The following is a 21,555-nucleotide window of genomic DNA, read 5'->3' as shown; positions in this document are numbered from 1 at the left end:
AGGGATTCAATTAAATTGAATTATCGATCTCATTCAACGGAATTTAGATTGGAATCAGATGAGACTTTTGATAAATTTGGTGAAGTTGGACTTAAATAATAAATATGTTTTTATTTAGTTTTAATTTTATAAATATAAAAATAAAAACAATAATTTTTCTAATTCATTATATTAAAAACATTTTCGAACCTTAAAAGACACGAGGGGCCGAGTGAACCAAAAGTCCAAAACCCAGATATTGCCATAAAGTATAGGGACCTATCTCAAACATGAACATAGTAAAGGGACGAAAGTGATAATTTGACAAAAACCGACTTCTCAGCTCTTTTATAGTGGAGAAGAGCGTAAGCAGGGCTCGATATTAAGCTCCTGGGTTCGATCCAGACCCCACTTAGCCGAAAAGGCTTTTAACAACGTGGCGTAATTTTAATAGTCCAATGAACCATCGTGACTTTTTTTTTTCAATTTTATTTACATCCAACGGTAACCATTTACTAGCCGTTGAGGTTTCAAATAAAAAGAAGGATCAATGTGCAAAAACACACACCACTTGTTGGCTCTTTCCTAATTCTTTTCCTTTCCTTTTCATCAAACAGAGATAAAGAGAGAGATACAAGGCTTAATCACTGGGGGTTTGTCTCGTCTCCCCTTCTTTTTTGTTTTCAATATCAAAATTAAGGATTTGTTTTAGTTTGAAAAATTCATGATTTTACAGTTTCGTTTAATTGGAGGTGATCAAGTTAGCTTAGTTTTCTTTATTTTTTCTTCCATTTAATTCTTTTAGAAAATGGGTGTTTTTTTCCAATGAATCTAAAGTTTGTTTGATATTCTTGGTTCTCTTGAAGGGTCTTGGAAGTGGGGTTTTTTAGTCTTAAAGAAAAACAAAAGAACAAAAGAATGAGAAGATCAAAGGAGAACAATCCAGGTTCAATTGCAGCACCAAATGGTAAGTCTCTTTTATCATATGATCAGTCCTGACTAAGTCCAGAGTGGAGTTAGGTCGGATCCCATTTGTAGGTTCAAATTCTCTCAATGCAGGAACTCGAGACCTTGCATAAGGGACATCGAGCTCCTTGCTACTCTACACTACCTGTACACTTGTTCCATTTTTCATGAATATTTTTTTCCCTTTTGTTCTTATTGGAATCTTTTGTAAACTGAAAGATGGGCAGAGAATGGGTGGTGCCAAGATGGTAAAGGACATGGAACAAAATCAAAGAAGGGCACTGAGTAGCATCAATCAGAACATTATAGGAGCTTCACTCCACCACTCTGGTGTGGTTAATAAAAGAGAACTTCCAGGGTACTTTCAACTGTCAAAATTCCAAGCTCCATTATTACAGTTTTCTTTGTACATCTTGGGATTGACTTGAGTTGTGTCTTACACAGGAAAGATGAAATTTGCAATAAGAAATCAGCTCTGGAACAAAGATCAGACACTAGGTTCTATCTAGTTGGCTCTTTGTTTTTTGCTTTTCTGTCCTTTATGCTTTGACCTCTTTGTTTTTTTTTTTTTTGGGTAAATTTTGCTTCAAAAACTTAAAATTTCTTTTTTATATGTTTAGGAGTTTGGCTGTTGAAAGGGTTAGCAACCAGCATCACTTCCTAGAAGTACTATCTACACTGACCACATATTGTGGAAGCTTTATGATTTCCATTAAACTATTTGTTAAGCAACTTCAAATCACTGTAGAAACCAAAACCATAGGAAACTAAATAGAAATTGTTGGATTGAATGTATTGTAGGAAGCTAAGAACCAAAGTGAGTTGACAGTGAAGCCCGGTGGTCTAGACGATTTCGAAACCGTTGATGTGGAACAGTGTGGGGAGGGTAATGATGTTACACTCCCTATGTTTGTGAAACACACAGAGGCAGTCTTAGATGAAACTGATGAAATGGTATGTGTATTTATTAACTATTGAAAATGGTTATTTTTTGGGAAGGCAAAGCAGCATGATTACTACATCATCTTTATATTGAACAATATATAGGACATTGAAATGGAAGATATGGAGAACTCTATCATTGATATTGACTGCAGTGATTCAAAAGATCCACTTGCAGTTGTTGAGTATGTAGATGACATCTATGCTTACTACAAGAAAACTGAGGTAAGCTTTGATTTAAATTTGCCAATGAGGCAATTTATGGCAGAGTAGGTGGAGAAACATTCTTTGGAATTATTGGTCTTTTGAGTTACTTATTTAGGGTTCATTTGTGCAGGTTTCTTCCTGTGTTTCTCCAAATTACATGGACAGGCAATTTGACATCAATGAGAAGATGAGGGCCATCCTCATTGATTGGCTCATTGAGGTATGGTCTAACCTTAGTTTGTTTTCTTTTTCCTCAAGGCAATTAGGGTGCAGCAATCAAGAATATACTTTGCATGCAGTAGAACTGTCTCATTGGAAAGATGTGCTACTACTATTGACTTGAAAAATTTGTACTTAATTGTTGTTCAAGGTATGTCTAGAGATTACTAACAATATCATTTTGAGCAGGTTCACTACAAATTTGATCTTATGGAAGAAACATTGCTCCTTACAATCAATCTCATAGACAGATTCTTAGAGCGTTGCACTGTGATCCGAAAGAAGCTTCAATTGGTTGGCATGACAGCCATGTTATTAGCATGCAAGTATGAGGAAGTTTCTGTCCCAATAGTGGAGGACTTTGTTCTGATTTCAGATAAAGCATATACCAGGAAGGATGTTCTAGATATGGTAATTTCCTACAGCAGTCCTGTATTTTCCTTGCATTTCTCTAGACATATTTAATAGTAATCTCTATGTTTCTAGGAGAAATTAATGGTGAACACTTTACAATTCCACATGTCTGTGCCAACTCCATATGTTTTCATGAGGAGATTTCTCAAGGCAGCCCAATCTGAGAAAAAGGTAGATAATTCATAATGGATTACTGTTTGTTAAACCTTTTTTGTTAGTTAAGCCTCACACAAGGAAAAAAAAACTGATAAGATATATACATTACCCTGTGGCATACCAGCTTGAATTTCTCTCGTTCTTCCTGATTGAGTTGTGCATGGTTGAATATGAAATGCTCAAGTTTCAGCCATCTCTGCTAGCTGCTGCAGCAATTTACACAGCACAGTGCAGTCTTTTCCGGTTCAAGAACTGGACAAAGACCAGTGAGTGGCATACTAAATACACAGAAGATCAGCTGTTGTAAGTTATTATATTTGGATTGCTAGGCTTTCCTAGCTTTATTTGACCTTTGTGTAGAACACTAATGAAGGATGCTTTTGTCATGCATGTCAACAGGGAATGTTCAAAGTTGATGGTTACTTACCATCAGAAAGCAGGATCCGGAAAACTCAAGGGAGTACATAGAAAGTATAGTTCATACAAGTTTGGATATGCAGCAAAAACTGAACCAGCACTATTTCTCCTAGATCCCTGACACAACTGCTTGATGACGGTTCATGGGTTGACTACTTTTTAAGTATCTAATCTCGACTAAGGAATTTCCAGTTGCAAAATTTAGCAACACCTAGAAACAGAAGATGAGTTCTTTTTATATCATATGTTCATACTCTGTGTTCTGTTATTTTGGTCTTGTATATTGGAGACTAATCTTTGAAAATCATTCGTGTTACTCTTAATTGCCTTCAAATTTAATTTGTGACTTATATTTTTGCATAATAAATTCAAACATAAAAGGAGTCTAAAGGATACTGTGAATTGATTCTGTGATTTCTTCTCCTTGTCAGAAGGGAAATATAATCAGTGATTTGCTAATCTAGAGCTGATATATTGTTTGAGAATATAAATTATTGTCGTGTCCAAAAATGGATTTTATTGAGACAAATGATTTTGTTGATCCAATCCAGTAATCAAAATTTATTGCCATAACCATGAGCATGTGCATTCACACCACCAATCAGGAAAGAAATTACACAAATGAATCATGTTAAACGCACAATACGTAGTTCCTGACATTTTTCCAAGAATACAATTACAAAATTACACAAATGAATCATGTTAAACTCACTGTAATGGAACAAAAATATATGTTCTTCTAGTTAGTTGAAGGTTCAAATCACGATTGAAACCAGCAAGAAAAAATAAGGCATGGGTGCTCAGATAATCACCTTCGGATCTGCGTTTACTTGGTAACATGGCATGTTATCTCCATTTTGCATGATGCTGCCTTCTTTATGCACTTGACCAGCGAATTGTAGGCTCTGAAAATTAAGGCATGGATGCTCAGATAATCACCTTCGGATCTGCGTTTACTTGGTAACATGGCATGTTATCCCCATTTTGCATGATGCTGCCTTCTTTATGCACTTGACCAGCGAATTGTAGGCTCTGCAAATTAAACAACAGGCTGCATTAATGGCTTGCTGAAGAAGTAGCAACAGAATTGCCCAATCCCATCTTCTGCCCCAACAGTGAGAGTTGCTCAACAAACTCCATTCCGGTTAAAATTTCTGTTGTTCCATATATAATATGCTTGACAGGTTGCTGATGCTGGACAAGGTCTTACAAGCTGCCATACTCCCCTAAACTTCCACCACCAATCATGAACACAATAGCTTTTTAAAGGGTCCTTTCAGATGGCTACTACTAGTTCCAGAGCTCGATTTAGGGGCACGAGGATCAAATACAAGGTAAGAATCAATTTCAGGGTTTGGTTTCCCCTCCATCAATGCTTCCACAGTCCTGGTCAAAGCCAACTGTCTATCACTAGATAATAGGTTCTTCACACCTGCCGTGACAGCACTAATTGACTGGCCATAGAGCTTCTCAGCCCAATCAACAATGTTATTTCTACTAGCAGAATTTGCAGACGCCAATGAAACATTCAATGTCTTGATCTTCTTTACATACTGAAATGCACTTGTATTAACCTCAGATTCTACTATTGCTGCTTCCACTGCTTCTGCTTCTGCTGGATTAATGGTTTCGGAAGAGATAATATACATTATAGCAAAACGCAGCTTATCCATCTTGGTACCTTTTCCCTTAAGTACAGCCAGCAACTCATTTCGGTAAATGCCACCTCTCAGCATCATATCATTCTCCTTCTTTACATAAGAGTCAAGAGATCTCTCCTTTATTTCACCCAAGAGCACTGTTGCAATGTTTGTGTGTTTATCAATGACCTGCTTCCGTTCGGTCAGTTCAGGCAGGGAGTTCACTGCTTTCATTAAGTGCTTCGTGTTCCCAATCAAGTCTGTCCCGTCAAACTCTGCTCCTGCAGTCCCACCAGTTCTATTCACCTCATCAACATCTTTCTTATATGTGTTCAACTGGGTTTCAATCTCAACAGCAACTTCAGGGAATTCCAATGATCCATTCGCCATCCAAAATGGGTCTGACCTATCCAGCTCGTATGATTTCATTCTACCTTTCTCTCCTGGCACACTCAACCTATTAAGCTTCAATCTAAGAATATCATGTACAAGTGGGCAGTACCTAAAATCATGTTGTATGGCAGCCGACAACTCGAAGTTCCTATCAAACATACACAAAATCGGACGCTGAAATGAGCTCGCAAAACTCCCACTTTCAGAAAACAAATTGTTCTTTGACAACAAATGATCCCTCAACTTCTGATCCAATGCCAAAGCAACCATCTCTGCCGGTCCACTGCGCGGGTATCTTATTATGGGAACCACAGCCAGTGTAGCCAAAACACAAAATAATCCACTAACAATCCTCTCTATAATATCCTCGATCTCTTTATCCCCTGCTGATGGATCATTCAATTGCACATACGTAGACTTCTGGGACAATGAGAACAAATTATCCTCCAATGACACGAATTCCAAATACTGATCATGAACCTTCGAAATCTTATGGATTGAATCTGAATTCAAAGTCCCAGAAGCCAGATCCTCCAAAAGCGGCCTTGGTATAGACGCAGAGAAATTCAAATGGAAACTATCATAGAGAGAACGCGAAGCATCGGCTACGATTCTCTGGATATTAGATTGATTAGGCTGAACAAAGTAGACAGCTGGTACATCATGGACAGGTTTTCGATCTTTGTCAATAAGGAAGTATAGTGTAACACCGTGTTTTCGAAGATCCTTGACATGTATCAAAGGGGACAGTATATTCTGACAAAATTTGTCATAAATCAAAATCTTGTAAACCTCATCATTAGCAGTTCCAGTGGAATTCACAGGTTGATTCAGATTAAGCATTCGGATTATACATTCTGTAAAAGCAAACCAAAACAGCCAATACGATCAAAGCTCCAAAATGACAGATCAAATTCAACCGCCCAGTAAAGGAAGAATCAGACGAAACTAAATCCGAAAGGTTATAAAATTTAACAAAAAAATCGGTAGAATAACGCTACTTTGATAGATTCACATTCAAAGAACATATCAAAGTTAACAAAATTGTAACAGGGTCAAAATGAGAGTTCGATGCAACTGCATTTACATGAAATCTAGAAAGAGAAATGGAATGGGGGTACTGGTAATTTAGGGGAAACGGAAGAAGAGAGATCAAAACAGAAAATTACCTGTTTGTTTCTGGCGAAGATTGAGAGCCATAGGAGACTGGAAAACTGAGCTCTTTGAGTACAAGTCTCAATTTTGTTGCATCCATTTGGTGATATCTTATTTTGTCAATATGACATTCATGTGGATTGGAGTTGATCCATCTATAATTTATCATTGATACATTGATTAATTATTTTGTTTGTTTTTTTTATAACATTTTAGAAATGAAATGTTTATAATTTCTTTTTAAAAATTTGAATTGATTAATCGTTGACTCACTTTGATTGTCATGCTTCATTGGTATATTTTTTACAAGATCTGTCGGTTGATAATAAGTTAAATGTTTATGCGATTGAAATATAAGTGAAAATTGATTTAGATTAAGTAGAAGTGATGTTTAGTTTAATAGAAATATTAAAGGGAAAGTGCCCAAGGGTTAATTGAAATCGTATGAAGCTTACTCTTGTCTTTAGTAATGAAAGAAACATTCTTGCGATATAACCCAAGTTTATGCACTGCTTGTTTTACAGTCATAGAGGTATGAAGTTTGGAAGAAGGGGTGCAGGACCTTTCGCTACTAGTAGCCATGACTGTGAGTAAAATTTCTAATCCAAAAAGTAGCACTGTTTCGACACAAACATCAATAACAAAGCATGTTAGGGAACCATCAGTTGTTACTACAAGCATTCTTAGGTCACTTGTGTGAAAGAACTACCCTTACCTCTGATCCCAACTTCATCGCTTTAGAGGAGCAGGTGCTAGGAAATTCAATCCAGTATCCCTTTATGCTTCCTCAGTGGAATGTGATTGTTAGTCTGGTAAGTTGTGCCACTTTAAATGATTTATTGACACGAAAACAAACCCCAAAGAAGAAAAGCAGCAAAAAATAAAAAATGTCACAAAAAAAACAATGCATATAAAATATTTTAAATAAATTACGATTAAGTGACTACAAATGAAGAGAAAGTCTCTATTTATAATTGAATTTCCTGAATTACAGTCTATACATTTAGATATTTTACTAATCAATAAGCTTCAAGTAGATGAACTTTTTTTATATTTTCCATGAATAGAGTCAACTCATTAGTTGACATCCATAAAATATTCCGTGAACATTCGTCGTGAGCTTTCATCCACCGGTGACACTTGCCAAAGATGTTTTCACCTACATTCTTTGATTTGATTCAATGTCAAACCATTGTAGCATCTTCTATGCGTAAGATAGATTGCGAGAGTCCAAGCAACCTTTTTAATCTATCTCTATAAATCTTAATTCCTAAAACATAGACTACTTCTATCGAATCTTTCATGGAAAATCGAGCCGTTCTAGTCTACAACATAGTTATATTGTTTTCCATCATTAAAATGTCATTGACTTTAAATATTAGCTTGACACAAGGAAATCCACCAAGATCTGCACCTATTTCGAATATTTGAATATTTCCTTATAGTCGCATGTTTATTGTTAAATACTCAAAAACATTACAAACAAAATCGAAAGTTTGACAATACAACAAATCAAAAAATAAAGATACATTAGAGAACTCCAACCATGTGATTTAATAAAAAAAAAAAAAAACTTCATTATGCGCATACCATCTTTCAAAAAGGGAGAGTGGGCGCACTAGATGTGTGCCTCATCAAATGAGGCTCACTCAAAACGAATTTGCGGCGCTACGTTGTTCCAGTCTGGCACACCTCAACAACCCTATTCTTCATTACTTTTCCTTAGTACCATAAGCAATAAAATTTACACTAATATCATCCGATAGTGACCATCTCCCTGTTAAAGGGTTGTACACAAATCCCGCCATCTCTTTCACCTATTCACCCAACAATTCAGCAGCGCAGAGGTTAGTCATAACGCACAATGGTTAGTTCAGTTTCAGATATCAAAGGGATTGCTTGGTTTGCTTACATCAACCCCTGCACGTTTTAGAATCATGGTGAGTTCTTCTGGGGTCAGGAAACTCGACCATTGATGTGTACCTTTAGGTAGCTGCATAGAATCGACAGACATTGAGTTACAAAGCATATCTTAGAACTAACTGTTTTTTAAAATTATAAAAAAAGGAATGGTTTCTATTTTCTTTTTGGAGGTAATCTTAGCTAGTTTCAGGGACAATAGCTACACATGTATTCACATGTCAATTTCTCCTTACAATGCTAATCTGTTTCAATACAAGGTCCCCTACATGATTTGAAGGACACTGAATCCAAGTTCTGAACAATACTATTTCATTGGAATTTTATATTTGTAATATTGTGTAGACAAAACTTCAAACCCATGTTCAACATTTTAGCCTATGAATTAAAAAATGTAGATGTGAAAAAGTATGGAAATAAGATCCCAATTAGATCAAATTTCAAACAAGATGTGAATACGAAAAGAAATCCTAAAAGTAAGGGTTAAATCTCTACAAGGCATTTGTATAGAACAGATACATAATTACATATCGAAATAGAAAAATAAATAAAGTGTTGGTATTGACAGAATCATACCCACTGTAGCAGGTATTCTGCTGCAACAATGGCAGTTGCATATGATCTCATAGAGCGGTTAATTGTTGAAACAACAGTTGCTCCTTCATGAGCAGTTAATGCTGAGAGAGACTTGCAGAATTCAGCAGCATCTGCTACGTGCTCAATCACCTTAAGTAAAAGTTAATAATTTACCAAAAAAAAAACAACACAAATTTACAACGAAAAGTATATAAAGAATTAGCAAATGACCAAGGTATGTGAAACGCTAGATAACTTGAATCTTGAATAGTCCATAAAAATGCTCTTAGCAGTAATGAGTGCATCATTATTACACCAAAATAAAAAATGTAGCAGTCTTTAAACAACCAATAGAGACAAATGGAGGGAGTGAGAGAGAGACGTAGTTGTCCAAAGAGTGCATACCTCTAAAGCAATCACTGCGTCAAACTTTCTCTGCTCTTCAACCAGCTTTTCTGTTCATGAAAATGTATCCACGTAAGCTATCACTAAAAATAAACAACAAAAAAACTCAGGAAAGGACAGAAAACTCAAAGAGTTCCGTATCATTGTTTAACCAATCCAAATTGTCAATGTTGTGACAGTTATCAAAGTTCACCAATCAATTATAGTGGCAAGCATTTATAGATACAAAAGAACATATATCCATCACAGACATCAAGAAGAAAATGGTTATGATTTCAATTGTCTTCAATATCTTTCAGATGAAAAGAGGGGAAAAAGAAGTTACCAAAGAGTTCAGCAATAGCTGTATTTATGGGTTTCACACAGAAAATATGTAGTAAGAGGGGAAGAGAGCGCTGAAGAGATCACATTGATGGAATACTGATCCCAAGAAATCTAATGTTCACCACTAACCAAAGAAATTTATTACAGTTCTGGTAAATTTGAGTAAAAAATCCCGGCTACAGAAAACTCAGCTAGCATTTATCCTTTTTTCAATTGTAAATTTTTCAGGTTATTTGCTCCGACAGTTTATCCAACAACATCAAGTTCCTAGTAGAGGGCTACTTTGAGAGAATTTTACATATGGCAGTTCTATCATATGATGATTTTATTTCCATGAGAACTACTACTAAATTTGGCTGCATGTTCTCATTCACATTTCAACCCGATTCAGTGTCAGAGACGCAGCCCAACAAGTAGTTTGTCCTGATGTCCTCCACATTCACATTCCACTCATCCAGAAACATCACCATCTCAAAAGGTTTAAAAGTTTGAAAAAGAACAGAAAGCAACGCTCATTTAACTAATTATAGATCTAGATTAGCAGAGAGATTAACCTACAGAAGAATTAAGCTTAGAATGTACCTGCTGTTGTACAACAGTATTCAATAGTTGAAGTTGTTGGATCCAAATTCTGTAGAGGAAGGTATATCATAAAATCCAAGTTCAAGTCTAGAACACAATAATATGAATGAGTTACAGGCACTCAGAACTGTAAACTTTTAGACTTGTAATTCGGTGCAATAGTATTCAGGTACAAAAGATTCATCTTAAAAAATTTGTAGCAGGAAGCAAATATATATAAATGATAACATATGCCAAATTATTGCTGGAAAGAGAACTCAAGTCACACTCTGCTTGCTTAAGAAGTAACAGTTCTAAGAGGGAGGCTTTCAAATGATGGGTCCAGCTATTTATTTCAAAAGAAACTAAATGAATGATAGGAATGAATGAATGAAAGACACAGATAGACAAGGTAGGAAACCATTAATTTGTTTAGGATGATTTTATAAATTGAAAACAACTAGGAAAATATTTCAGATATTGTGGAAAAGCTAGAATGATTTGATTATTGAGTATAAACCTGTTGCTTAAAACTTGAAGACTTCTTTACATGAAAAATACTCAACATATATCCACTCACCTACCTAACTAGCTAGTTCTGCCACGGTAGAACCAGTTAAGAGCTTTCCATTTCAAGAAGTTTTCATATAAAGTAAGTCATGCCTGATAAAGTAACAGAATCTTATTTGACCTTATTCTTTCAAAGACAAGTAGAAAGCCTTGAGCCAACACAATATCTTCAAAACCATAGACCTAAAATGGAGTTATCATTAAATAAGCAAATAATAATCTTTTCTTACAACCCCATGTGCAGTAATAACTAAAATCAACCTAAGATGTAGACATGCTCAGGCTAACATGAATGGAAGAAATAATGCTCCAAAAACTGGAATATTTCTAGTAATAAGAAAATTATGAAAGACTACACTTGCATGTACAAAAAATAACACCATCAACATATCATGAAATGGTTGAAAAGAAAATAACATACAGCATGAAGACGGGCAATCTTGATGTTTTTCTCTATTGCATCAATTCCAGTGACAGTTGCTCCCATTCGAGCCAGCGGCTGAGAAGATAAAGGAACATTATAGATACCAACAAAATAGCAGATCTAACTTTAGAAGTTTGTACCAATGTCTACTAGGAGAAAAAAGCAAAAAGGGAAAAAGGAAAGAAAGAAAAAACAAAGAAAAGTGGAATAAAGCATCATAGCATCCATTAATAAATATATGAAATTTAAAAAGGTTATTTTCCTACTCAGATGCTTGATGTTTTCGTAAGTAGATGGAACTATCTGAAATTCTGCACAAACTCCTCAAAAGAATATAAATTTAAAAGGAAAATGAAAAAAAGCATTTAGATCAATATTTCTTGAACCTTAACATAGTCAAATCAAATATAATAGCTACAAAAAGAATATTCTTTTCTGATAACACCTGAAAATATATAGTAGGTTTCCCAGTCATCTTTATGGTTTCCATGTTACCTCTTTGGGGATAATGTCCAAATACCTAACTTCACTAAGAGTAAAAAAAAAAAATGCTTTTGATCTTTTATTGCATGGAATTAAAGACCATGGACTTCATTTGACTATAATGAGAACCTTGACATTACAAAATATTACACATCTGTTGGATGATTTATGTATCCATAGAAAAAGTGTTTCTAAACTTAGTTGAGTTGGATGACAAATACTAAAGAGATGCTGTTTTAATAGTTTTTGAATTGAATTATATTCAGCCATTTTTAAATTTAATAGGTATAATCACATTGGAAAAAGAAAAACTTGCCTTAGTTCCACGTAGTAAAAGATCACTAGCTTATTTGGGTATTAACCTTTTCTTTTTCCCAAATTAGTTGACCAATCAACCATTTCCACTGCTCTATGCCCAAGCTCGTCTTGATCCTCAATAGTTAACCAAGTGCAAATTTAAAAGACAATAGAGAACCTCATAATATCATATTGTTATAGGGTTATGCTAACCGATTCTTCCATAGATTTCCTGAAATCTAGATTACCAATGAATGGAAGTAATGTAAAACAGTCAAATGCCTAACGAGGATTAATTGCTTACAGTAGCCCATTCAATAAAAAGGCACTAAACACTAGATTTTCAAGAAATCTTAAGTAACAAATAGAGATGTCATTTAATGAGAATGCCAACAAGATTTTATGTGAGTGCTCGTTGTAGCTTTTCAATGAACAAGGCAGGGACCAACTAGAAATTGATGCTCTTCCAGATTTAATGATGTTAAGCATGAAAGAATATTAATTATAAGAAAAATGAATTCCAGTGGCAGACATGTGTAAATACCTCTGACAGAATACCACCACCGCAACCGACATCGATAAACCTTAGTCCTTCAAAGGGCCTAGCAGAGAGAGGATCCTTTCTACAATAACAAACATGCACAAACGAATGCAATTAGGGATTAAATTGAAAAATCCATAAATGTCGAAATCAGTATTCCAAAACACAGTTACAAAACAAGTTCAGCTAGTAAAAGATTCTGTCTTTTTGAAACACAAGTGATATATACCGGAAATGTCGACAAAGAGTAGAGCGTAAAAAAGCGAGCCTGGTAGGATTCATTTTATGCAATGGTTTAAATGGTCCTTCAGAATCCCACCTGCACATAATAAAAAAGTTAAAAAAAAAAAAGCAACATCTTAGAGCATTTCAAAGTCTTTGTTGAATAGAACTGAAATAATCCCAAATTTTTTTCTGACCAAGTATCGGCAATTGCAGAGAACTTGGCGAGTTCAGGTTCCTTCAACGAAGAGGGAGCTGAAGAAGCCTTTTCGAACTTGTTAGATTCAGGGCCAACATTGTTTTGAGGTCCAGAAACAGAAACAGGGTGTTCAGAAGGTAAAGCAGAGAAGAACCGAGCATTGGAAAGGTTTCTTGGAAGGGAAAGGAACCACCGACGTTGGGCTAGGAACATTGAAGAAGCCATTACAAAAATAGGTATCTGCAGGAGCCAGGAAGAGAGGCTTAGGGTCTAGGGTATAAGTTAGACATTTAACTTCAATTAGTAGGCTAGCCAACTAGGATCAAGCCCATGAATTTTTATTTTTATATATATTTCCAAATAAGAATATTGAAAAAAATAAAAACAAAAAGTCCAAATTTTTTATGCTACTTTAAAAAATAATAAAGGCCTAATTGCAAATTTTGCTCTTAACATTTGACTGTTTTGTGAATTTCGCACTGATTCTTTTTTTTCCCTATTGCCACCTTAATCTTTTAATCTTTATCAAATAAATCAGAATTAGATGTGGCAGTAGTTGACTAATGCTTTTAATCTTTATCAAATAAATCAGAATTAGATGTGGCAGTTAGTTGACCAATGGTCAATGATATTTGCTGATGTACATGCACTAAAATGCAGACCGGACTATTTTATCATATATGCCACATCAATAAATTATTTAAAATTATAATTTTTATAAAAGATTCAAAAATGTGAAAATTTCTGTAAATTAAAAAAAGAAAATTTATAAAATTTTAGAAATTCCTAGTTTTTGTAAACATTCAAATTAAAAATATTTTATAAAACCAAAAATCAGGGAAAATCCAAATATTACAGAAAATTCCACCAGATCTGGAAGCTGATATGATAGGTGATTAGATACTAATTTTAATCTACTTAAAACAAAAATCAGGGAAAATCTAAATATTACAGAAAATTCCACCAGATCTGGAAGCTGATATGATAGGTGATTAGATACTAATTTTTAATCTACTTAGGTAATTAGACATATGTATATACAGATAAAGAGAAATATATACAATCAAGTCTTACTTGCTTTGTTTTTTTTTTTTTTGCTTCATATTTTTACTTTAGTTGATGTGGCAAACTAATTTGTAGCCGATAAGATTGGATCAATATTAAATTCAATTCTTAACCTTAATGGTATTTTTCCCTACATTCCTATGTTTTCCTATGATCCTAAAACAAAATCAAACCTTCTTGATCTTAAAACTGACAAGAATTTCTTCATTATTACATCATAAAAACAGCATGCCTCAATTTTTAATTAAAGCATAACCAGAAGATTTAAAATTTGTTAAATTTAAAGAGCAAAATCACAAACAATAACAAAAAATTGGAAAAGCATCCTCCTTTAGGAGGCAAATCTTTATTGAACAAAAATAATACCTATAGATCCAATATAACAAATTATTAAATATAATGCAAACCAAACAAACTTAAAAAAAAGACAGCATACCTAGATATAATTCTGGAATGAGGAAACAATTAAAAAGGAGCCAAATTTATAAAAAGGGTATCTCTGATTTTGCTCATGAACCACAAAAAAACTAAATTTACTATTAAAAAAACAACCCAAAATAAATTAAAACAACCAACCTTTCTGATTCTGCTCACTATTCTTCTGTCTTCTTCTTCAATTGACAAAAGGACTTGCTTTTATAATTTCAAACTAAGTTGAATCTTGATACATATCTGGAAAAAAGTTTCTTAATCTTCGTTCCATATATCAACCATGGAAAACTGATATGAAACATAATTAGATACTGATTGATTAAAGTTTTGGTCTTTAAATTGCAGTCCTAATAATACTAACAAAGTAAACAATTAATATTTCATGGAAGCTAGAGAGAGACTTTATTCAACGATGGTGAAAGCGAAAATTTCAGAATGAATTCTCAAGTCAAATCAGGACTGCCAAGAAGGTTGAAAATAATTCAAAATTAAAAATAATCGAAATTAAAATAGGAGCTGATTGAGTGAGTGAATAAGGCATTAAAAGTAATACAAAATTAAAATTACCACTCCAAGGTTGAAAATAATTCAAAAGTAAAAATGATCCAAAATTAAAGTAGGAATTGATTGGTTGAGTGATTAAAAGGGAGGTCCTAACTGAATGAATTGAGGTTGAGTAAAAGCCATTCGCTTGAGAACAATTCGGCGATTGGAACTCGATCTGGGATTGGGATCTTAGGGCACTGAGAACCTACTGTATAGTACATTCAAGAGTACTAATCATAAAAAATGTACAGAAAAAAAGGCACACCCTATTCAAGGCCCTGATGGTCACTCCCCCCGCGCTCTACTACAGGAAAGCTAGCCTGGTTGATCCACTACACGCTAAGAAGCAAGTCCCGACTAACTAAGTAAATCCGGGTTAGACTGAAAGTGACCAGAAATTGCAATCTTCTTTCACAGACTACAGACTAGCGATAGTTAAAAGAACAAAAAAAAAAAAAAAATATCATGATAACATTTTTTTGAAACAAATTACATCTGTAATTAGATTGATAAGAAATTATCTTACATCTAATTTGAAACATATAACTACTCAGTGTCTGCGAATATGTATACACCAAAACAGCATTCAAAGTAGAAACTATGTTAGCAGAACAAGTTGAAAATAATTAGTGACAGATTAACACACTGACAAGCACATTACAACGCTCAAAAACATGACATGATTTGAGTGAAAATTATCAGAAAGTGGAGCCAAGTGTAGCTGAACATGCTAAAACTCCATCAGTAGCCCAAGTTGGGAGCTATACTTTATGATAAACACTGCAACCTGCAGTCCATGTTAAAAAGAGTATAGAACCAAACTAAATAAATAGTCTTGATTTTGGCTCAAACCATCTTGATTCCCAATCAAAATCGAAATCAAAACCCAGTAAACTCATCTCCCCTTTTAAAAAATCCCAAACGATATCAGTAAAAACCCTAAACCCAAACTGATTTTAAGCAAGAGTGAATGATATTGAGAGTATGTACTCAAAAATCCAGTCAATACCGAAGCTGATAGAGGAAAGGAAACAATTAAAGAACTCAAACTAATCTTACCAACATTCTTCGATTTCTTTGGGTTCTCACTAGTTGCTACCTTTGATTTCGACAAACCTTCACGTATTGCTTCAGCTTGGGGAGAACAGAATTTTTTAGTAGGGCGACAACCCCTTTTTCCTCTTTTATTTTTTCCCTAAAATAAAATGAACTAAAAACTTCAATAAAAAATAATTTTCCATCGTTATTTTTTTGCCTAAATTACTGGTAATAAGTCGTTTTTTCGAAAAGTTGGGAAAATCGGTTTATTTGGCGAATATAACTTTTTTCTTTAGCTTATATGGTTAATTTAGTTTTATTTTTATACAATTAGGATTAGATTAAAACTCCCAAACATGAGTGTATTAAGATACTTACACATATATATATATATAATTGTGCATGATGTATTTTAAATTTGAAAACTTAAATAAAAATCTTTACTTAGTCTATTGATAATTATTTATTATATAATAAAAATATAAGTATATTTATAATAATTTAAAAATATTAGACATTAAGTCTTGGTTGAATTAAAAGATTCAAAGGAGGCATTGAAATTTCTAAGAACTTGGTTTCAACCTTTACTTTTCTTGATTGTATAAACTATAGATCATTTGGGCACTTTTTAGCCTTTCCTAGCTTGAGATATACATTAAAAACAGTTTCAAGAAATATGGAAGAAAACGATGATCCATGTGGAAAATGATCTCAAATACCGTACATATATATTCAGAGCCAGAATACAAAACAGCTGTTAATGTGTTTATAACTCTCTTTTTTCCCTGGGCAATGATTTCCAGACATTACTCAAGCTTGATTCGACCTGAAAACACTTGCCTAGACGGACTATAAATAGAACAATGGTTCTAAAATTTCAGGAAAGTGAAAGAAAAAAAAAAGTTCTTCAACCGCCTTAGGCAGAAAATAATGAATGCTGTTAGGCATGGGAAGCAAGCTAGCAGTCCAGAAACTAAGAGTAGGAGATGACTATATTTTAAGCCATCACAAGGTGTGTTTGTAGTTCATCATATAACCACAATAATTCATATAAGCTTTTAATCCTTTGTGACCCATCTACGGCCCCTAATAAGATATCCGCCAGAGTTTAGATAGCAGCTACTGTCTCCACTTTCCGCACTGGTAGTGCTTCCTGATTTTTTACAATGTTTCTTTCCCCTTGCTACCGCACTATCACTCATGCTCCCAGTTAAGAGGGGATCGTCTATTCCACGAATTACCCTCGGTTCGGCAGTGGCAATGCAACTATCATCCTTTGTCTTTCTCCGGTCTTTGATCTTGTGCAGCTTCTCATTGAACTTGGTAATCCCCTTCTCAACTGGCTCAACTGCTTGGTTTACAGTAAATTTTACATCATTTACGATCTGCAAAACAAAAGAGCAGTTTCAACATTAGTAATAATGTCCACTAATCTCCATTTACAAAGTGGCCTTACATATTCACCACCACCAATGAATACGTCCTTCACACTTTCTTTTATGGTCATTCCACTTCGAGCCTCTATGTCAGGCTGCGGTAAGCGTAGTTTTGTGGGTCGCTCACTTTCCCTAATCTCATCAGGATCCGGAGCGCAATCAGCACATGCATAGTCTCCAAGGACTGAAACTCTTCCAGGAATGGGATCTCCCATTAGCTCATATGGTTTGGAAGGGAAAACGTATAGGTGAACAACAGAAGCAATGCCCATCTGCGCTGGAGGAATACCATGACATGTCAAAGTTCTGTATTAGAATTTGCAAGTTGTTTGAGATTACATACGGATAGGTAAATCTTCTGCTTATTTATTACATAGTTGCATTTCATATCATAAATCGAAGTACGAACTAGAAGATATACATTGGTGATTGAAGACATCTACCTCTATACAAATGATGAAGTCTTGGACACTTGACTTCAGATGCAAGCCTTCGGTAACTGGATGTCTAAACAGATCAAGAGCATAAAAAAGGGCAATCGCCACACCTTGCCACCAAGTCAAAAATACAATTGATTTAAAAGTCAAAAACTTGGCCAATGGTTTTATGGGTGCCAGTTCATCCTTTGTAACAGTATAAAATTGAACTAAACAATAAAAAGCCCATGTTTGACTGAAATTGAGAACCACTGCCATATAAGGATATCTGCACAATCAGGAAACAAATTGCCAAGATAATGAGAAATTTCTTAAGAGGGGCCATTCAAATATTTCTGTTTCAGTAATGAATGTTCACCATTTTCAATGCAACAATGGAATACCAGAATATTTTAAACACAAACTTGGGCTCACAAGTGAAACAACATCATAAGTTTAGGTTTTAGGTGGCTTGTTGCTTAACGGGTGAAGCACCAAAAGAGGCATCAATGTGGATCACAATCTTTTAGAATTACTTTCTTCTAACCAGAAAAAAAAGGTCTTTCTACTGATAAATCACACAAAATCCTCAATATCACCAGCAACATTCTACATTAAGATCATCTTACCCACATTCCCAGTTGAATTCTCCTTCACAATACACACCAAAAGCTTCAAGAATTACTGCTAAAAGAGCAGTCAATATCTTGATTATCATCTGTTAAGGAAGCATACAAATCTATTAAAAAAGGAAACCAACAACAAAATAAAAAATAAGTATTTCAGTTTCTTCAAGCTAAAGAGAACTTACATATTGAACAATGCCGAACTTGACAACTTGGTAAAACCATCGACCAAGTTTCCATGGTTTTAGGAAATATTTCATAGGAAATGGGTGCTTAATAGTTCCTTTTTCACAACTGTGTCCCAATAGTGGAGTTTTAGAACTTGCACGTCCCAGTCTTCTCATGAAAGCAATTGTCCTCTCTTCCCCACCTTAAAGCAGAAATTGAAGGAAAGATTCCAATAAGAAAATAAATTTTCTCAACATCAGCCACAGCTATAAACAATATTAACGCCGAAAAATGAAGAGCATTAGAAAATAAAAGGGAGAAGAGCAATGCAAAATGAAATATTTAAAATTAACCTGTGCTGTCAAAGCACAAAAAACTATTTCTGCACTTTGACGCGTGTCCTGTAAGATAGAGCTTTGAAAGATCCATAAACCATAAATTCATATATCTTGGACTAGCTTTGATTTATGAATTCTGACAAATAGATCCATAATGTCAAATACATGAAGAGAAAAAAAGCATGTATAAATAAGTTTGACATAAGTTCAGAACTATCCATTCTTCTTTCAAATCTCTTTAATGAAATATTTACCGTATCCCTTTTCTCAATGGTTGTGCTTCTTAAGGCATGTTATTTCAAATGTTTGTCATCAGTAACTCAATGCAAGACATTGCTAGCACCAAATAACTTTAAAACTAAAACCAGTTGTTGGCTAGTAACTGAAACAGCCTATGGCCACCATGTAGAACGTGCAATGTCGAGCCTTGAGCTGGTCATCAATGCTAAAGGGAAGAGCTGCAAATCACATCCTGTACCTTGCTTACTAACAAAGTAGTGCATATTCCTTTTAGTGCATTAAGGGGAATTATGATTATGGTATGTTAGACATCAGAAGAACCTATATATTCTAAAACAGTAAAGATATGAAAAAGCGAAGTGTTGAAATGACTATTCAATGACATTGAAAATAATATTTGGGTGTCCAAAATTCATATTCAAGGGCATAAGCAAAGCAAATAACGACAATGTCACCACAGAAACTGTAAACTAAATGAAATATCGTGCAAGGCTGATCCAAAGATAAGAAATAAAATCTTTATTTGAAGTTCAAGGTCTTTGAAGTGAACATACCCAAGCAAGCAACAAGGTATCTTCCAAAGCAATACATCGCAAATGATTCATAGCAATCACGTAGTATCGAACAATCAACACTAATTGATGGATGCACCAATGATACAAACTGTTAAAATAATCCAGGTTAGTAAAACTGAAAATAACATATAATTACACCAGATGCATGGTGCAAAATTAACATGTTGCATGCTGTGCCAAAACTATACTCAAAACTTAAATAGTAACCTAGGTTGAATATAGGTCAATTTTTTTATGAACGAACATATCCAACTAACAACCACACCTTTCAATGTAGATTAACTTCATAGCTTCAAATAAGCATGTTAGCAACATCAGATCAGACTGTTAAAGAGTCATAAAAGAAGTCATAGGAGTCTAACAACAAAAATTCCCACTGCAAGCATCTTTAGAAGCAAAAGTTTCCAGCATTGATCATAAAACATTTAGCTAGTGAATTCACTCAGACATGCATTCCATTATATCGCCAAAGAACCAACTATCACCTAACGGTCCAGAAAATGGAGCAACAATAAACAACAATTTCAAGCATTGTAAAAATTTTAATTTATAATGATTTTAGCCTTACATTATTAGAGACTCTTATTTTAATCAAACAATATAGAAGAAATTAATGCAAAACACTAGGAGTGTCACGATCTGAATTACATAAAATATGTATCTGTAAGATTCAAATGCTTCCATTCAACTAATACAAATAAACTCACCGATTCTACAGAATAGCAAGGAACCATAAGAACAACTCCGATCAAGAACTTTTGCTCCTGTCAATCCAAGAACACAGAATTTTTTTTAAAAAAAAAAGCAAAACCAAATAAGAAAAAAAATGAAAATTTCAATTAGAAAAAAAGAAAAACACAAAAACTTGCCTCAGGATTCTTGTATGATGAAAGGTGCTCGAAAATAAGAAACAACGAAAGGGAAATTGTTATGACTGAAAAAACTCCAGCAACAAAAGTCGCCCAAATGGGAGGCGAATAGCCCAATAGATAATCTATAATCTTCATCTGCTACTACACTTTCTCTCAATTTGATGATAATCAGCATAATTCATTTAAAATAAAAATGTTAGAAATCAAAGAACGATCATCGCCTTTTCCATTTAATTCAAAAAAGGAAGGTTTTAATTGAAATGAAACGGAAATTTGAAAGCACAAGAAAAAGCTTTGATCGATTGAACATGGGGGGCCAAAAACGCCAAAAGTGAGTCGAGACTCAGAATGAGAGATGAAGCTTTGGCACGGACCCCTCACGTGTTCAGGTTCTAACCGTTATCCGTTACTTTACTTTAATGCCTCTTCTCTTTTTGCCAAACGTAAATGCCTCTTTAGAATTTAGAGAATTTCGACTTTTCACCTATGTTTCAAAAATTGGGCTGGTGTCGATTCAATTTGGTTGATTGGATAGATGGTCCAATAACAATTGATTAATTATATATGTTCATATAAAATTTTAAAAATATTATAAAAAATTATTTGAAAAGTATATTGATGGATACTAAATCCAATCGATTCGACCAAAATATTATATTTCACTTACCCAAAATTTTTTAAGAATAACAAAGAGAGATAATAAAAGTTTAGTTTTTTTGCTTTACTTGAATACCACCCATTTTTTAGCATCTTGCATGGAGGCCTTCATGTTTTTGAAGGGATATAACATACC

At 34.3% G+C, this 21,555-nt stretch overlaps 4 protein-coding genes across 5 annotated transcripts; 1 reads left to right on the top strand and 3 right to left on the bottom strand.

The window, feature by feature from the left end:
• Positions 1 to 480: 480 nt before the first annotated feature.
• On the top strand, positions 481 to 3,623 carry LOC105785989 (G2/mitotic-specific cyclin-2). Its single transcript, XM_012612203.2, has 12 exons — positions 481 to 632; positions 846 to 946; positions 1,165 to 1,303; positions 1,390 to 1,443; positions 1,566 to 1,611; positions 1,747 to 1,899; positions 1,993 to 2,112; positions 2,225 to 2,314; positions 2,503 to 2,724; positions 2,800 to 2,898; positions 3,008 to 3,186; positions 3,283 to 3,623. The coding sequence occupies exons 2-12, from the start codon at positions 898 to 900 to the stop codon at positions 3,419 to 3,421; spliced, it is 1,290 nt and encodes a 429-aa protein (XP_012467657.1). The 5' UTR covers positions 481 to 632; positions 846 to 897; the 3' UTR covers positions 3,422 to 3,623.
• A 308-nt stretch (positions 3,624 to 3,931) lies between these two features.
• On the bottom strand, positions 3,932 to 7,326 carry LOC105785988 (SEC1 family transport protein SLY1-like). Its single transcript, XM_052634202.1, has 2 exons — positions 6,503 to 7,326; positions 3,932 to 6,190 (listed from the first exon to the last, which is right to left on the bottom strand). Exons 1-2 carry the CDS (start codon positions 6,531 to 6,533, stop codon positions 4,545 to 4,547), a joined length of 1,677 nt encoding a protein of 558 aa, XP_052490162.1. The 5' UTR covers positions 6,534 to 7,326; the 3' UTR covers positions 3,932 to 4,544.
• Positions 7,327 to 7,885: 559 nt separating this feature from the next.
• On the bottom strand, positions 7,886 to 16,349 carry LOC105785987 (ubiquinone biosynthesis O-methyltransferase, mitochondrial). 2 transcript variants are annotated; one of them, XM_012612201.2, is made up of 11 exons: positions 16,113 to 16,349; positions 14,652 to 14,795; positions 13,009 to 13,250; positions 12,819 to 12,908; positions 12,593 to 12,671; positions 11,266 to 11,343; positions 10,296 to 10,344; positions 9,390 to 9,439; positions 8,985 to 9,134; positions 8,401 to 8,481; positions 7,886 to 8,305 (listed from the first exon to the last, which is right to left on the bottom strand). In XM_012612201.2, the coding sequence occupies exons 3-11, from the start codon at positions 13,233 to 13,235 to the stop codon at positions 8,201 to 8,203; spliced, it is 909 nt and encodes a 302-aa protein (XP_012467655.1). In that variant the 5' UTR covers positions 13,236 to 13,250; positions 14,652 to 14,795; positions 16,113 to 16,349; the 3' UTR covers positions 7,886 to 8,200. The 2 variants fall into 2 exon arrangements, with proteins under 2 accessions (XP_012467655.1, XP_012467654.1); XM_012612200.2 differs by having other exon boundaries at positions 14,652 to 14,747.
• A 441-nt stretch (positions 16,350 to 16,790) lies between these two features.
• Positions 16,791 to 21,139, bottom strand: LOC105785985 (protein LAZ1). Its single transcript, XM_052634196.1, has 7 exons — positions 20,598 to 21,139; positions 19,870 to 19,978; positions 18,755 to 18,939; positions 18,573 to 18,661; positions 17,971 to 18,232; positions 17,548 to 17,799; positions 16,791 to 17,476 (listed from the first exon to the last, which is right to left on the bottom strand). Exons 1-7 carry the CDS (start codon positions 20,622 to 20,624, stop codon positions 17,150 to 17,152), a joined length of 1,251 nt encoding a protein of 416 aa, XP_052490156.1. The 5' UTR covers positions 20,625 to 21,139; the 3' UTR covers positions 16,791 to 17,149.
• Positions 21,140 to 21,555: the final 416 nt, after the last annotated feature.

The sequence above is a fragment of the Gossypium raimondii genome, chromosome 1 (assembly GCF_025698545.1).
Source record: "Gossypium raimondii isolate GPD5lz chromosome 1, ASM2569854v1, whole genome shotgun sequence".
Classification (NCBI taxonomy): domain Eukaryota; kingdom Viridiplantae; phylum Streptophyta; class Magnoliopsida; order Malvales; family Malvaceae; genus Gossypium; species Gossypium raimondii.
The sequence above is the reverse complement of the archived record's forward strand: the minus strand, read 5'-3'. Positions and strand labels throughout refer to the sequence as shown.

Bases quoted from the DNA above. Each gene is read 5' to 3' on its own strand.
- LOC105785987 (XM_012612201.2), bottom strand. From the start codon at position 13,235: ATGGCTTCTTCAATGTTCCTAGCCCAACGTCGGTGGTTCCTTTCCCTT. The intron at 9,135-9,389 runs GTATGCACTCTT...CTTTTACTTAAG, and splicing joins ACGCAGTGATTGCTTTAGAG to GTGATTGAGCACGTAGCAGA. The intron at 8,482-8,984 runs GTATGATTCTGT...GATTCTATGCAG, and splicing joins CAGAATACCTGCTACAGTGG to CTACCTAAAGGTACACATCA.
- LOC105785989 (XM_012612203.2), top strand. From the start codon at position 898: ATGAGAAGATCAAAGGAGAACAATCCAGGTTCAATTGCAGCACCAAAT. The intron at 1,900-1,992 runs GTATGTGTATTT...AACAATATATAG, and splicing joins TAGATGAAACTGATGAAATG to GACATTGAAATGGAAGATAT. The intron at 3,187-3,282 runs GTAAGTTATTAT...GCATGTCAACAG, and splicing joins TACACAGAAGATCAGCTGTT to GGAATGTTCAAAGTTGATGG.
- LOC105785988 (XM_052634202.1), bottom strand. From the start codon at position 6,533: ATGGCTCTCAATCTTCGCCAGAAACAAACAG. The intron at 6,191-6,502 runs GTAATTTTCTGT...TTGCTTTTACAG, and splicing joins TCTTCGCCAGAAACAAACAG to AATGTATAATCCGAATGCTT.
- LOC105785985 (XM_052634196.1), bottom strand. From the start codon at position 20,624: ATGGTTCCTTGCTATTCTGTAGAATCG. The intron at 18,662-18,754 runs GTAAGTTCTCTT...CTTCCTTAACAG, and splicing joins AGTTCGGCATTGTTCAATAT to ATGATAATCAAGATATTGAC. The intron at 17,477-17,547 runs GTAAGGCCACTT...TTTGTTTTGCAG, and splicing joins TCATTGGTGGTGGTGAATAT to ATCGTAAATGATGTAAAATT.